This window comes from Oncorhynchus masou, chromosome 12 (genome assembly GCF_036934945.1).
Source record: "Oncorhynchus masou masou isolate Uvic2021 chromosome 12, UVic_Omas_1.1, whole genome shotgun sequence".
In the NCBI taxonomy this organism is placed as follows: Eukaryota; Metazoa; Chordata; class Actinopteri; order Salmoniformes; family Salmonidae; genus Oncorhynchus; species Oncorhynchus masou.
In genome coordinates, this window is record NC_088223.1 from 72,078,946 (window position 1) to 72,095,850 (window position 16,905).

General features: G+C 43.2%; 1 protein-coding gene and 1 pseudogene across 1 annotated transcript; one reads left to right on the forward strand and one right to left on the reverse strand.

Moving 5' to 3' along the window:
- Positions 1–3,153: 3,153 nt before the first annotated feature.
- On the reverse strand, positions 3,154–4,725 carry LOC135549400 (rhomboid domain-containing protein 2-like; annotated as a pseudogene).
- Positions 4,726–5,934: 1,209 nt separating this feature from the next.
- LOC135549401 (uncharacterized) lies at positions 5,935–9,616 on the forward strand. The gene is made up of 8 exons (XM_064979377.1): positions 5,935–6,019; positions 6,159–6,197; positions 6,310–6,384; positions 6,700–6,804; positions 6,888–7,028; positions 8,345–8,927; positions 9,114–9,343; positions 9,476–9,616. The coding sequence occupies exons 1-8, from the start codon at positions 5,981–5,983 to the stop codon at positions 9,614–9,616; spliced, it is 1,353 nt and encodes a 450-aa protein (XP_064835449.1). The 5' UTR covers positions 5,935–5,980.
- The last annotated feature ends 7,289 nt before the right edge of the window (positions 9,617–16,905 follow it).

A 16,905-nucleotide genomic window follows, 5' to 3' on the forward strand; every position in this document is an offset into this window, starting at 1 on the left:
TGTGGAGTACTTACCATACCACCGCAGCCCTCGCCTGGCCCCAATCACCAACCTGAGTGAGAACGGCAGGAAGCTGCTCCAGAAAATGTCCGGAGTGACGCCACAGGTGAGAGGAAACAGGAAGGGAATATTGGCCATATTTCCTTCTACAGTATATCATACCTCTAGATGTCATAGCTCAAGAGTAGAAAATAGCCATAAGCTTATATTACTTTATCTCCTTGTCCAAAATATTCAGGAAGGGAAGGTCAAAAGGAAAAAGACCAAGGGAAAAAAGCAAGTGAAGAAAGTGAAGGCTAGTAAGATGCAGCAGGTGGAAAATGTTGGAGAAAGTAAGGAGGACAAGAAAGAGGAAAAGAAGAGTCTGAGGAAGAGGTGAGGAAATAGAAGAGGGGAACATAACAAGGGCATTTGAGAGATTTATGGAAATAGAATGAGGTAGAGAATTATAGAAATGGAATGAGGCAGCAGAGAAAGAGCAGCTATCTGATGTTTAATGGCAAACTACTATTTATTCTCCTGTTGTGTTTGATTGACAGGTTTCTCCAGTGGCTGCTGCCCAAACTGAGATGTTCGAAGAAATAATGGCCAACTACTACTACAACACACACACATACTTGCAGAGATTTTGAGTATTGCTTACTCCTCCAACACACAGCAAAATACACATATTGATATTGGTCTCATTGTTATATTTTGAGACATGCACCATTGTTTAAAAGATAAAAATGACCCAATAATTATATTGGTTCCCATACAGCCTACTAGGGTAGCGTATGATAATGGGTTGGATTTACATAGAGTGTAGTTATCAGGCTTGGAAATATAGCCAGGAGATGCAGGGTCAACACCCCTACTCATGTCATAAGTGCCATGAGATGTAAAGTGACCACAGAGAGATAGGACCTCTGTGTGCTCAGTCTCATCCGAAGGACTGCACCGGCCGCATGGCAGTGTCTGGCATTGGGGTCTTAGGTCTTCTTTGGCCAAAGGGAAGTGAAGAGGGCCAGTATGAGAGAGCAAGAACTTTCTTAGCAGATAATGATAACATGACAACAGTAGCTGTAGATGATGTAATGAAAAGTTGGAGGGTGGTTGGTAATTGAGAACATCAGGTGGATCCACGTCTGGGTGTTGAGCAGGACCCCTAGCTCCTGGAGAACAGGAGCAGAGTTAAAGGGAACAGGGTAGGAGACAGAGACGTAAACACTCCGGTAGCTCTCCTTCTGTTTCTCCTGCGCCTTGTCCATGTTCTGTCTCACCTTGATTGATGACAGGAATACATGCAATTATATTTCATATTAAAAATAAATTTCTTACATATCTCTTGGAGGGACAGAAAATAAATTAACAGCGGACAATCATTTTTACCTGGTCAAAAACCTCCACATCCTTCTCAGTCTGTGCCTGAAGGTAGTACTCAAAGGCGTTCTGATCTGGTTCGACAACTTCCACCACATCAGGTGGGGTTTCAGTGATCTGAAAGTACGTTATGCAAAAATAGCAATATACAAACACTAAGTAAATCCCAATTTTAAAAGACTACAGTATATTCAATAATTGTATATACAATTGCATTGTTTACCTCAGTCAACAGCTGCGGCTCCCGTCCATACTCTCCCTGGATGCTGCTGTTGTGTGCAAAGAGAATTACCTTCAGGTTGTTCTCCCACCCTTCCTGATACCAATCAAGGGACTTGCCCATGGCAGTCTTGAGGGTCTGGTTGGTCCATTTACTAAGGGTTTTGAAAAACTTTGTTTTAATCTAGGTTGTATAAATCAAGAGTACCAAGAGATTTGTCTACTGTATGGGTAAAAAAAACACAAAGTATAAAACACAAAAGCCAAAAGGAGGTCTTACAATCAACTGACAATCAAAGCTTTCTTGCATTGATTTGACCTTGAACATTCAGAGCCTGCTGGTGTATTCAAACCAAAAACATCCGTGAAGAAAAAGTGGACCTTCAAGTACTGCCTCAAACCACTTGTCCAAGCATAATACATCTCAATGTATAGCATGAGACAGAAAACACATTGAATGAAAACAATGGGCTCGATTAAATCTGTATTGCCGAAGTTCAGAGCTATAGCGGCTTATAACCACACTGACATCATTTTTTTAAACGTTATTAGTTATACCATGAGTTGACGTTTTTACAAGGATTGTGATTGCTGAAAATAGCGCACTTGAAATGTAAAGGTCATTTCCAATCTTTGAGAACATTGCCTTTGAATTTCAATCGAGCTATAGCGAGTTTTGGTGTTACTGATTGAAGTCATCAATCTGTCAGTGAAGACACAGGTGCTCCTAGATCAAATTTCAAATCAAATCAAATCAAATGTATTTATATAGCCCTTCGTACATCAGCTGATATCTCAAAGTGCTGTACAGAAACCCAGCCTAAAACCCCAAACAGCAAGCAATGCAGGTGTAGAAGCACGGTGGTTAGGAAAAACTCCCTAGAAAGGCCAAAACCTAGGAAGAAACCTAGAGAGGAACCAGGCTATGTGGGGTGGCCAGTCCTCTTCTGGCTGTGCCGGGTAGAGATTATAACAGAACATGGCCAAGATGTTCAAATGTTCATAAATGACCAGCATGGTCGAATAATAATAAGGCAGAACAGTTGAAACTGGAGCAGCAGCACAGCCAGGTGGACTGGGGACAGCAAGGAGTCATCATGTCAGGTAGTCCTGGGGCATGGAAGGTCTGGAGCAGCAGGGCCAGGTGGACTGGGGACAGCAAGGAGTCATCATGTCAGGTAGTCCTGGGGCATGGTCCTAGGGCTCAGGTCCTCCGAGAGAGAGAAGGAGAGAATTAGAGAACGCACACTTAGATTCACACAGGACACCGAATTGGACAGGAGAAGTACTCCAGATATAACAAACTGACCCCAGCCCCCCGACACATAAAGTACTGCAGCATAAATACTGGAGGCTGAGACAGGAGGGGTCAGGAGACACTGTGGCCCCATCCGAGGCCACCCCCGGACAGATGAACCTTCACAGATTCTGTTAGTGACTCCGACATGTGTACTGTGAAACTCTGGGGGACACTGACAGACAGACAGTGGACTGAGATGGGAATGTTGAAAATGTGGATGTTGAGCCACTGAGCCCAGTGACTGCTGGTTTGAGAGGCAGATACATGCCCATGACTGAGTCCATGGCCAAAGCTGTGTTTGTGACTATGTCCATGACTGTGGCTGCAGCTGTGTCCATGCTTGTGACCATGTCCGTGACTTGGCCTCATGCCCCCCATGGTTGTGTCCGTAATAACCTGAGAGCTGAACAGGGCTCCCCTGTGTATAGTAGGAGTGGGCCCAGCCTTCAAATGTCTTTGGTGTGGTCTCGGTAGCCTGCAGGTTGGAGGTTGAGGACACTGGAGCGTAGGCTTGATCTGGGCAGGAGCCTGGTGTTGGAATGATTCTGCAATCAACGAGAACGTAGACAGATTTCAGAGAGCTTCTCTATACCAGTGATTATCTATCTAATCATGGGGGACCACCAGGTGCCTATTGTAAAGTATTCAATTACAGCTGAGGATCATCTATTATAACTGCACCTCATTATACTGTAGTACATCATGTGCTCTGGCTTGCACACAGCAAATGTTATTTAATGACCTCTTGTCTTGTCTGATAAATGGTGGTTCTGGTGCTTTCTCAGTACTCACGGTGGGTGGACCGTCTTCCTTCTCACCTCTATTGATGCAGGGACATACAGGACACCAATGTTCCTCAGCAGCCTGAAAGGCATCTTCTTGTCCAGCACTGATGCCCTGGCATCGGACATGTCCAGAAGTGAGAGCCAGCCCTTTCCGTCTGTTTCACCAATGCAAGTTAAGGAGAATGTGTGAAGCAGTGATGCAAGATTTTTCTAAACAAACATACCATAATGTTTAGCAACAGGACTCATATACAACACCTATAACCTAATAACACTTAACTACACTACTAAGCACACTTATAAAGCTGTGACATACTGCAGAGGAGCGTATCGCATTTCTTTTGAACCGCAATGAGGTTGGAATAAGGATACAGATCTCCCCTGCGATGATGGCGATGACATTGCAAAGGAAGACAGTGTGTGGGACCAAAAGTTTTATGATGAACAGAAACAGCCAGGGCAGGGCTAACATGTGTAGAGTGGCCCCGAAAAGAAAGCCCTTAACCATACGGGGGTGCACTGTGGCCATACACATATGGGAGAGGGATGCTGGCATGAACCCCTCCACCAAACAGTAGCAGACCCAGTATGCTGTACAACACCCCTGTGCTGATAGAGAGCAGCAGAAACCAAACAGTGCTCACACTCTTCTCAATGCCACCAGAGAGGCCCAGAACCCCAATACTGAGGAGTAGCTGGGTCACTGTCTTGTGGTGGAAGACAGTGATCCAGCCCTCACTGCTGCTCGATCATCCTATTTTTCCAATTTAATTGAGGAAAATAAGAACAATCCGAAATGTATCTTTGATACTGTCGCAAAGCTAACTAAAAAGCAGCATTCCTCAAGTGAGGATGGCTTTCACTTCAGCTGTAATAAATTCATGAACTTCTTTGAGGAAAAGATCATGATCATTTGAAAGCAAATTACGGACTCCTCTTTAAATCTGCGTATTCCTCCAAAGCTCAGTTGTCCTGAGTCTGCACAACTCTGCCAGGACCTATGATCAAGAGAGACGCTCAAGTGTTTTAGTACTTCAGTCGTTCCAAGACTGAAGACATCCTCTGATAAACCGAAATATGTAACGTTAGTGACAGTAAACTAATTATACTATAATGACGGAAACAATCCCAGCCTGAACTCAGGAGTAAAACTCTTGAACCTCTGAACCATATCTTTTAAAACTATTCGGGGGATCATTTTGATGCCCAGTACATATTTTTCAAACTTGTACTTGGATTATCAATCAACTTTTTCTGCAATATTACGGAACGCCAGAGGGTAGATAACTAGCTAGCTAGAGATTCCCACTAGATAACACAACCACAAAGTACAAATTGGCTATATCGTAAAAATGTATGAAAACCAAAATACGCGTTTTGGTCTTAATTTAAGGTTGGGCCATTAGATCAGCAGTGTGGTTAGGTTTAAAATCCGTTTATAAGAAGATGAATTGGAGAAATATGCGGGCAGGCTTGCTAGCCCCAAAATGTGTACAACATCAAAGTTGCTCAACTGTTGCACAGGGGATCAACTTCTGCATTTGAAGACACTGCCACCTGCTGACATGTGCCTCAAATGTGATTATCAAAGAGTCCTCAACAGCCATTTGAGATAGATAGCGACATAGATTTGATTTGACAGTTATAAATTACAACCAGGGGGAAGATAACACCAGTCCGGTCCCTTACACGCCTTTCTTGTGACGTATTATGCGCGGCCATAAAACGGTGACCTATTGTGACGTAAACAAGCATCAATTCGCTACATGAACTGCGTTCAGCTTTGATATCAACAGTACAATCTCTTTCTTCAATCAGGTTGTTTCAGCTAATCTTTTGCCGCATAGTCTGCCCTAGCTGACGCTGTGCAGAGAATACTACGATTGGAAACGGTTGGTTAGACCCGTTCGCACTGCACAAGGTGATTTGGAGTTTAGAATGTCTGGTAGGCTCTTACATTCTTTGGGGAGGTCCCAAATGGCACCCTGTAGTGTAGTACATTTGACCTGTGCCCAGTGGGCTCAGATCAAAATAAGTGCACAAGTCAAAGTAAGTGCACTATATAGGGAATGGCGTGCCATTTGTCTGTGTGTGTGTGTTAGGATATGTTTTGTACCAATCAATTGATGAAAATGTATCCCTCAGAAAGCAAGATGGATCGTAGTGATGAGAGAATCAAAAGAGCTTTAAGGCGCCGCCCTTATGTGGTAAATACCTATTTATTTATTTTGTGTTCTGTCTTTGTTATCACATTTTAAATTGAGTGTTGTGTTGACAGTTGAATCCAGTGAGGGTGAACTCCCCTGATTCTGTGATGTGGCCAACCGGTAAGGTGCACAGAAGACCAAGGCCTGTAAGTCAAATCCGACCTGAAAACAATTACACATAAACATTACTTATGCTCCATGTACAAACTGCAGTTATCACAATAAAAGCAACTGCAGATATCCCTCCCCATCAAACTCATTTGAAATTGAATGCTCTCTTGGCAGTCTACTTCAGCGCAGACCCCTCAGATCCACAAAAGGCCTGTAAGTCACATTCAAATCAACCACATAACAGTAGCTACTTAAATGATTTATTGATAGCTACATAATTTATTTCCAAGGCCAAAATGAGCAAAATAGTTTTTACTGTTCACAGCCAATCATTGAGAGCTGTGGGCAGGAACAGACATCTGGGGATGGACGGGACATGAATCCAGAGCCTCTCAGCCAGGTCAGACATCTCTGCTGTTCCCATAGAGATCAATCTGTTGATTCATATGGCAATTTTGGTTGGCTTGGTTGAATTGACAATCCTTCATTGGAAATGCTAAAGAATCCTACAGTATGGAAGGTCTTTAGTCCCATCCCTAATGTTATGGGAGTTGCATTTATTGCATTTCAATACATTTGCATTTTCAATTACCCATGAATTACTCACTACTTGTACAAGTATGTTGGATTGCCTAAATATTCAACATTTTCTTGGCAGTCAATGCCAGTGAATTCCATGGCTGCCCTAAGTACATGCCTTTGTCTGTCTCCTCAGTCTGGAAGGGTGACTCGGCTGATGGAGAGAAATTATGATGGGGTGATCTCATCCTCCAACTCTGATGACATCTCTATCTACTCCTTCACTGACTGTGAATCTGAGGTAAGAGAGTTGTACACCATAGATGTGTTGAGTGATATGACTGTGAAGAGAATAGTCTCAGACTAACTGACTCTGATACACAGTCTGATGAGGATCATGAAAGGAGGACACCACCGCTGATAGTGAAGGATAAGGAGGATGGAAAGGTGACAAAGTTTGAAGTGAGGGAAATGGTAGAGGACGACAATCTGTCTCTCCACTCCTTGGATGATTCAGACTTTCTGGTATGTTCTGCACCATGTATTTGAGTAACTCTTTGACTGAATGTGGAGAATGGACTATGACCAACTAGCTCTCTGACACAGTGTGATAATGGCAATGATGTATTCTCTTACATTTGTGTGTTAGTGGTGCGCAAGTCAGCTGTTTGTTCAACCAAGCCCATCCGCAACCGCCCGACCATATGTGAAAAAGTGAAAACCTGACCCTAGTCCGCAAATATAGAACACCATCAGAGAAGGCGGAACAATTTTTTTAGTCATGGGGTGCAGGATTTTGTTGTGGCTAATATGGATATGTTTCTGCTTATCATTTCCAACATTTTGGCCGGCTATTTGTTAGTCAACTTGTCTATAATTAGATAGAAGACTAAATAAACCCTTGCTCACCGGAATAATGTTATAAATAGTAGAATGAATTCTTCAATGTAGTTGACATCGGTAAAGTTCTCCGTCATCTTTGATTCTTTCGCGGAGCAAGAAGAAAATGCAAAAACTCAAGATAAAAAAGGGAAACTACTATCAGCTTTTAGGAGGCTGATAAAGCAGTCCCTAACTGCACAATCGCATTCTCTCAAGATGCTGAAAGAAATCATATTTCTCCACTCCTGTTCCCGAGTCAAAATATAGTCTACATTTGTTGTATCCTATCATTTTACTGCAATAAAGGCTTAATTCTGCAGGAGTTAATATTAAGACTGTGAGAGGTTAATTAAAGATCTACAGTCAGTGTCCAGATTACAGTTTCCATTTAACTCATCTGAACAGTTTGTTCCCTTGATGTGCCATAGGCCTATTTGAATCCCCCTCTTGTGACTGTCGAATGTGTATAGTGCCTCACAATCATCACACATAATAGAGACACTGCCATCGTCCTCTTTGAATACTTCATCAAATCTTTTCCAAACATTCCTTTTCTGGCCATCCCTTCTTTATTTTCAACTCTCCATTTTAGATTTCCTCTTATTGAATTAAACTCTGACATTGTCCCTCAGTGGATCAACAGTAACTTTTTCTGCCTTTTCCCAAAAGTGTTTCGTGATTGGTGTCTAGTCTATTTGGCACGCGCCAAATTAGGCCCTAAAGCTTAGGTTTACGCACAAATGCTAAATAGCCTATAGATATAAATTACACAAGAATGATACATTTATGGAATTTTTTCATGTATTGTTTTCTCTTTATTTAACCCGACCGCCACCCACATAATATTTCATGACCCTAAACCCGCCGCCCTGTGGATATAACCGCGGGACTGCTGCTTATGAGTCAATGTATCACTAGTGTGTGTTACATCTCAATGATTTGACCCTTTGTCTGTACAGATAATTGTGGCCAAGCCCAACATCCTTCTCCCTGCCTCTGTGAGTGCCATGAAGACGAAACACCTGATGGAGTTGGTCCCTACTGTCCGGCCCTGCAGGGAGCAGCTGGACAAGAAGACCCAGTGGACCAACACCAACGAGGAGAGCCTGAGGAGGATTAAAAAAAAACTGGCCTCCATAGAGCTCGACCTGGAGGAAGGCCTGAACAAGGTCAACGACGGTCAGGACATCAACCAAGAGAGGCAGAAGAATGAGGGATGCTTCAGAGCCTGGATTGAGAAGTGGATGGGGAGGAGGAAGGAGGAAAGACTGAGGGATGAAGATGTGAATAGGGAAGACAAAGGGAGGATGGGCGAGGAAGTGAGGGCACTGATCCAAGTGATGAAGAGAAAATGCAGTGAAAGTGATCTTGAGGCAGTAAACCTGGACAGTTTGCTGAATGACTTGGAAAGGTTGAAAGTGGCCTTCAAGAAATGCACTGGAGAGATGGCCGAAATGGTAGAGAGCATGGCAGAAATGCAGACCAGAATAGCTGAGAGCAGGCTCCTCAAGCCTGAAAAAAAATATCTATGTCCAGAGCTTTGTAAATGAATCTTACTTATTGAGTGTAGTCATGTATCTAATGTATTTATAGATTAGTCATACAGTATATCTACAGATTTTGTATAACATAGCACTGTCCTAACAGTTTGTTTGTTGTTTCTGGTCTTACAGAGCCCAGGGAAAGTCTCTGGTCCTGTGTCTGGCCTCTCTCCTCTTGTGACCTCAGCACCCCGGACCCTGGCTGAAGCCCTACAAGCCCTGCCCTCTGCTGTGGCCCGTCCCTCCCAAAAGGATGTCCCAAAGCCTCCGACACCTCCAAGCCCTGTCTCTGTCATTGTTGCTTCGCCTGCTGTGGAGTACTTACCATACCACCGCAGCCCTCGCCTGGCCCCAATCACCAACCTGAGTGAGAACGGCAGGAAGCTGCTCCAGAAAATGTCCGGAGTGACGCCACAGGTGAGAGGAAACAGGAAGGGAATATTGGCCATATTTCCTTCTACAGTATATCATACCTCTAGATGTCATAGCTCAAGAGTAGAAAATAGCCATAAGCTTATATTACTTTATCTCCTTGTCCAAAATATTCAGGAAGGGAAGGTCAAAAGGAAAAAGACCAAGGGAAAAAAGCAAGTGAAGAAAGAGAAGGCCAGTAAGATGCAGCAGGTGGAAAATGTTGGAGAAAGTAAGGAGGACAAGAAAGAGGAAAAGAAGAGTCTGAGGAAGAGGTGAGGAAATAGAAGAGGGGAACATAACAAGGGAATTTGAGAGATTTAGAAATAGAATGAGGTAGAGAATTATAGAAATGGAATGAGGCAGCAGAGAAAGAGCAGCTATCTGATGTTTAATGGCAAACTACTATTTATTCTCCTGTTGTGTTTGATTGACAGGTTTCTCCAGTGGCTGCTGCCCAAACTTAGATGTTCGAAGAAATAATGGCCAACTACTACTACAACACACACACATACTTGCAGAGATTTTGAGTATTGCTTACTCCTCCAACACACAGCAAAATACACATATTGATATTGGTCTCATTGTTATATTTTGAGACATGCACCATTGTTTAAAAGATAAAAATGACCCAATAATTATATTGGTTCCCATACAGCCTACTAGGGTAGCGTATGATAATGGGTTGGATTTACATAGAGTGTAGTTATCAGGCTTGGAAATATAGCCAGGAGATGCAGGGTCAACACTCCTACTCATGTCATAAGTGCCATGAGATGTTTAGTGACCACAGAGAGATAGGACCTCTGTGTGCTCAGTCTCATCCGAAGGACTGCACCGGCCGCATGGCAGTGTCTGGCATTGGGGTCTTAGGTCTTCTTTGGCCAAAGGGAAGTGAAGAGGGCCAGTATGAGAGAGCAAGAACTTTCTTAGCAGATAATGATAACATGACAACAGTAGCTGTAGATGATGTAATGAAAAGTTGGAGGGTGGTTGGTAATTGAGAACATCAGGTGGATCCACGTCTGGGTGTTGAGCAGGACCCCTAGCTCCTGGAGAACAGGAGCAGAGTTAAAGGGAACAGGGTAGGAGACAGAGACGTAAACACTCCGGTAGCTCTCCTTCTGTTTCTCCTGCGCCTTGTCCATGTTCTGTCTCACCTTGATTGATGACAGGAATACATGCAATTATATTTCATATTAAAAATAAATTTCTTACATATCTCTTGGAGGGACAGAAAATAAATTAACAGCGGACAATCATTTTTACCTGGTCAAAAACCTCCACATCCTTCTCAGTCTGTGCCTGAAGGTAGTACTCAAAGGCGTTCTGATCTGGTTCGACAACTTCCACCACATCAGGTGGGGTTTCAGTGATCTGAAAGTACGTTATGCAAAAATAGCAATATACAAACACTAAGTAAATCCCAATTTTAAAAGACTACAGTATATTCAATAATTGTATATACAATTGCATTGTTTACCTCAGTCAACAGCTGCGGCTCCCGTCCATACTCTCCCTGGATGCTGCTGTTGTGTGCAAAGAGAATTACCTTCAGGTTGTTCTCCCACCCTTCCTGATACCAATCAAGGGACTTGCCCATGGCAGTCTTGAGGGTCTGGTTGGTCCATTTACTAAGGGTTTTGAAAAACTTTGTTTTAATCTAGGTTGTATAAATCAAGAGTACCAAGAGATTTGTCTACTGTATGGGTAAAAAAAACACAAAGTACAAAACACAAAAGCCAAAAGGAGGTCTTACAATCAACTGACAATCAAAGCTTTCTTGCATTGATTTGACCTTGAACATTCAGAGCCTGCTTGTGTATTCAAACCAAAAACATCCGTGAAGAAAAAGTGGACCTTCAAGTACTGCCTCAAACCACTTGTCCAAGCATATTACATCTCAATGTATAGCATGAGACAGAAAACACATTGAATGAAAACTATGGGCTCGATTAAATCTGTATCGCCGAAGTTCAGAGCTATAGCGGCTTATAACCACACTGACATCATTTTTTTAAACGTTATTAGTTATACCATGAGTTGACGTTTTTACAAGGATTGTGATTGCTGAAAATAGCGCACTTGAAATATAAAGGTCATTTCCAATCTTTGAGAACATTGCCTTTGAATTTCAATCGAGCTATAGCGAGTTTTGGTGTTACTGATTGAAGTCATCAATCTGTCAGTGAAGACACAGGTGCTCCTAGATCAAATTTCAAATCAAATCAAATCAAATGTATTTATATAGCCCTTCGTACATCAGCTGATATCTCAAAGTGCTGTACAGAAACCCAGCCTAAAACCCCAAACAGCAAGCAATGCAGGTGTAGAAGCACGGTGGTTAGGAAAAACTCCCTAGAAAGGCCAAAACCTAGGAAGAAACCTAGAGAGGAACCAGGCTATGTGGGGTGGCCAGTCCTCTTCTGGCTGTGCCGGGTAGAGATTATAACAGAACATGGCCAAGATGTTCAAATGTTCATAAATGACCAGCATGGTCGAATAATAATAAGGCAGAACAGTTGAAACTGGAGCAGCAGCACGGCCAGGTGGACTGGGGACAGCAAGGAGTCATCATGTCAGTCCTGGGGCATGGTCCTAGGGCTCAGGTCTGGAGCAGCAGCAGCCAGGTGGACTGGGGACAGGGGTCATCATGTCAGGTAGTCCTGGGGCATGGTCCTAGGGCTCAGGTCCTCCGAGAGAGAGAAGGAGAGAATTAGAGAACGCACACTTAGATTCACACAGGACACCGAATTGGACAGGAGAAGTACTCCAGATATAACAAACTGACCCCAGCCCCCCGACACATAAAGTACTGCAGCATAAATACTGGAGGCTGAGACAGGAGGGGTCAGGAGACACTGTGGCCCCATCCGAGGACACCCCCGGACAGATGAACCGTCACAGATTCTGTTAGTGACTCCGGCATGTGTACTGTGAAACTCTGGGGGACACTGACAGACAGACAGTGGACTGAGATGGGAATGTTGAAAATGTGGATGTTGAGCCACTGAGCCCAGTGACTGCTGGTTTGAGAGGCAGATACATGCCCATGACTGAGTCCATGGCCAAAGCTGTGTTTGTGACTATGTCCATGACTGTGGCTGCAGCTGTGTCCATGCTTGTGACCATGTCCGTGACTTGGCCTCATGCCCCCCATGGTTGTGTCCGTAATAACCTGAGAGCTGAACAGGGCTCCCCTGTGTATAGTAGGAGTGGGCCCAGCCTTCAAATGTCTTTGGTGTGGTCTCGGTAGCCTGCAGGTTGGAGGTTGAGGACACTGGAGCGTAGGCTTGATCTGGGCAGGAGCCTGGTGTTGGAATGATTCTGCAATCAACGAGAACGTAGACAGATTTCAGAGAGCTTCTCTATACCAGTGATTATCTATCTAATCATGGGGGACCACTAGGTGCCTATTGTAAAGTATTCAATTACAGCTGAGGATCATCTATTATAACTGCACCTCATTATACTGTAGTACATCATGTGCTCTGGCTTGCACACAGCAAATGTTATTTAATGACCTCTTGTCTTGTCTGATAAATGGTGGTTCTGGTGCTTTCTCAGTACTCACGGTGGGTGGACCGTCTTCCTTCTCACCTCTATTGATGCAGGGACCATACAGGACACCAATATTCCTCAGCAGCCTGAAAGGCATCTTCTTGTCCAGCACTGATGCCCTGGCATCGGACATGTCCAGAAGTGAGAGCCAGCCCTTTCCGTCTGTTTCACCAGTGCAAGTTAAGGAGAATGTGTGAAGCAGTGATGCAAGATTTTTCTAAACAAACATACCATAATGTTTAGCAACAGGACTCATATACAACACCTATAACCTAATAACACTTAACTACACTACTAAGCACACTTATAAAGCTGTGACATACTGCAGAGGAGCGTATCGCATTTCTTTTGAACCGCAATGAGGTAGAATAAGGATACAGATCTCCCCTGCGATGATGGCGATGACATTGCAAAGGAAGACAGTGTGTGGGACCAAAAGTTTTATGATGAACAGAAACAGCCAGGGCAGGGCTAACATGTGTAGAGTGGCCCCGAAAAGAAAGCCCTTAACCATACGGGGGTGCACTGTGGCCATACACATACGGGAGAGGGATGCTGGCATGAACCCCTCCACCAAACAGTAGCAGACCCAGTATGCTGTACAACACCCCTGTGCTGATAGAGAGCAGCAGAAACCAAACAGTGCTCACACTCTTCTCAATGCCACCAGAGAGGCCCAGAACCCCAATACTGAGGAGTAGCTGGGTCACTGTCTTGTGGTGGAAGACAGTGACCCAGCCCTCACTGCTGCTCGATCATCCTATTTTTCCAATTTAATTGAGGAAAATAAGAACAATCCGAAATGTATCTTTGATACTGTCGCAAAGCTAACTAAAAAGCAGCATTCCTCAAGTGAGGATGGCTTTCACTTCAGCTGTAATAAATTCATGAACTTCTTTGAGGAAAAGATCATGATCATTCGAAAGCAAATTACGGACTCCTCTTTAAATCTGCGTATTCCTCCAAAGCTCAGTTGTCCTGAGTCTGCACAACTCTGCCAGGACCTATGATCAAGAGAGACGCTCAAGTGTTTTAGTACTTCAGTCGTTCCAAGACTGAAGACATCCTCTGATAAACCGAAATATGTAACGTTAGTGACAGTAAACTAATTATACTATAATGACGGAAACAATCCCAGCCTGAACTCGGGAGTAAAACTCTTGAACCTCTGAACCATATCTTTTAAAACTATTCGGGAGATAATTTTGATGCCCAGTACATATTTTTCAAACTTGTACTTGGATTATCAATCAACTTTTTCTGCAATATTACGGAACGCCAGAGGGTAGATAACTAGCTAGCTAGAGAGTCCCACTAGATAACACAACCACAAAGTACAAATTGGCTATATCGTAAAAATGTATGAAAACCAAAATACGCGTTTTGGTCTTAATTTAAGGTTGGGCCATTAGATCAGCAGTGTGGTTAGGTTTAAAATCCGTTTATAAGAAGATGAATTGGAGAAATATGCGGGCAGGCTTGCTAGCCCCAAAATGTGTACAACATCAAAGTTGCTCAACTGTTGCACAGGGGATCAACTTCTGCATTTGAAGACACTGCCACCTGCTGACATGTGCCTCAAATGTGATTATCAAAGAGTCCTCAACAGCCATTTGAGATAGATAGCGACATAGATTTGATTTGACAGTTATAAATTACAACCAGGGGGAAGATAACACCAGTCCGGTCCCTTACACGCCTTTCTTGTGACGTATTATGCGCGGCCATAAAACGGTGACCTATTGTGACGTAAACAAGCATCAATTCGCTACATGAACTGCGTTCAGCTTTGATATCAACAGTACAATCTCTTTCTTCAATCAGGTTGTTTCAGCTAATCTTTTGCCGCATAGTCTGCCCTAGCTGACGCTGTGCAGAGAATACTACGATTGGAAACGGTTGGTTAGACCCGTTCGCACTGCACAAGGTGATTTGGAGTTTAGAATGTCTGGTAGGCTCTTACATTCTTTGGGGAGGTCCCAAATGGCACCCTGTAGTGTAGTACATTTGACCTGTGCCCAGTGGGCTCAGATCAAAATAAGTGCACAAGTCAAAGTAAGTGCACTATATAGGGAATGGCGTGCCATTTGTCTGTGTGTGTGTGTTAGGATATGTTTTGTACCAATCAATTGATGAAAATGTATCCCTCAGAAAGCAAGATGGATCGTAGTGATGAGAGAATCAAAAGAGCTTTAAGGCGCCGCCCTTATGTGGTAAATACCTATTTATTTATTTTGTGGTCTGTCTTTGTTATCACATTTTAAATTGAGTGTTGTGTTGACAGTTGAATCCAGTGAGGGTGAACTCCCCTGATTCTGTGATGTGGCCAACCGGTAAGGTGCACAGAAGACCAAGGCCTGTAAGTCAAATCCGACCTGAAAACAATTACACATAAACATTACTTATGCTCCATGTACAAACTGCAGTTATCACAATAAAAGCAACTGCAGATATCCCTCCCCATCAAACTCATTTGAAATTGAATGCTCTCTTGGCAGTCTACTTCAGCGCAGACCCCTCAGATCCACAAAAGGCCTGTAAGTCACATTCAAATCAACCACATAACAGTAGCTACTTAAATGATTTATTGATAGCTACATAATTTATTTCCAAGGCCAAAATGAGCAAAATAGTTTTTACTGTTCACAGCCAATCATTGAGAGCTGTGGGCAGGAACAGACATCTGGGGATGGACGGGACATGAATCCAGAGCCTCTCAGCCAGGTCAGACATCTCTGCTGTTCCCATAGAGATCAATCTGTTGATTCATATGGCAATTTTGGTTGGCTTGGTTGAATTGACAATCCTTCATTGGAAATGCTAAAGAATCCTACAGTATGGAAGGTCTTTAGTCCCATCCCTAATGTTATGGGAGTTGCATTTATTGCATTTCAATACATTTGCATTTTCAATTACCCATGAATTACTCACTACTTGTACAAGTATGTTGGATTGCCTAAATATTCAACATTTTCTTGGCAGTCAATGCCAGTGAATTCCATGGCTGCCCTAAGTACATGCCTTTGTCTGTCTCCTCAGTCTGGAAGGGTGACTCGGCTGATGGAGAGAAATTATGATGGGGTGATCTCATCCTCCAACTCTGATGACATCTCTATCTACTCCTTCACTGACTGTGAATCTGAGGTAAGAGAGTTGTACACCATAGATGTGTTGAGTGATATGACTGTGAAGAGAATAGTCTCAGACTAATTGACTCTGATACACAGTCTGATGAGGATCATGAAAGGAGGACACCACCGCTGATAGTGAAGGATAAGGAGGATGGAAAGGTGACAAAGTTTGAAGTGAGGGAAATGGTAGAGGACGACAATCTGTCTCTCCACTCCTTGGATGATTCAGACTTTCTGGTATGTTCTGCACCATGTATTTGAGTAACTCTTTGACTGAATGTGGAGAATGGACTATGACCAACTAGCTCTCTGACACAGTGTGATAATGGCAATGATGTATTCTCTTACATTTGTGTGTTAGTGGTGCGCAAGTCAGCTGTTTGTTCAACCAAGCCCATCCGCAACCGCCCGACCATATGTGAAAAAGTGAAAACCTGACCCTAGTCCGCAAATATAGAACACCATCAGAGAAGGCGGAACAATTTTTTTAGTCAGGGGGTGCAGGATTTTGTTGTGGCTAATATGGATATGTTTCTGCTTATCATTTCCAACATTTTGGCCGGCTATTTGTTAGTCAACTTGTCTATAATTAGATAGAAGACTAAATAAACCCTTGCTCACCGGAATAATGTTATAAATGGTAGAATGAATTCTTCAATGTAGTTGACATCGGTAAAGTTCTCCGTCATCTTTGATTATTTCGTGGAGCAAGAAGAAAATGCAAAAACTCAAGATAAAAAAGGGAAACTACTATCAGCTTTTAGGAGGCTGATAAAGCAGTCCCTAACTGCACAATCGCATTCTCTCAAGATGCTGAAAGAAATCATATTTCTCCACTCCTGTTCCCGAGTCAAAATATAGTCTACATTTGTTGTA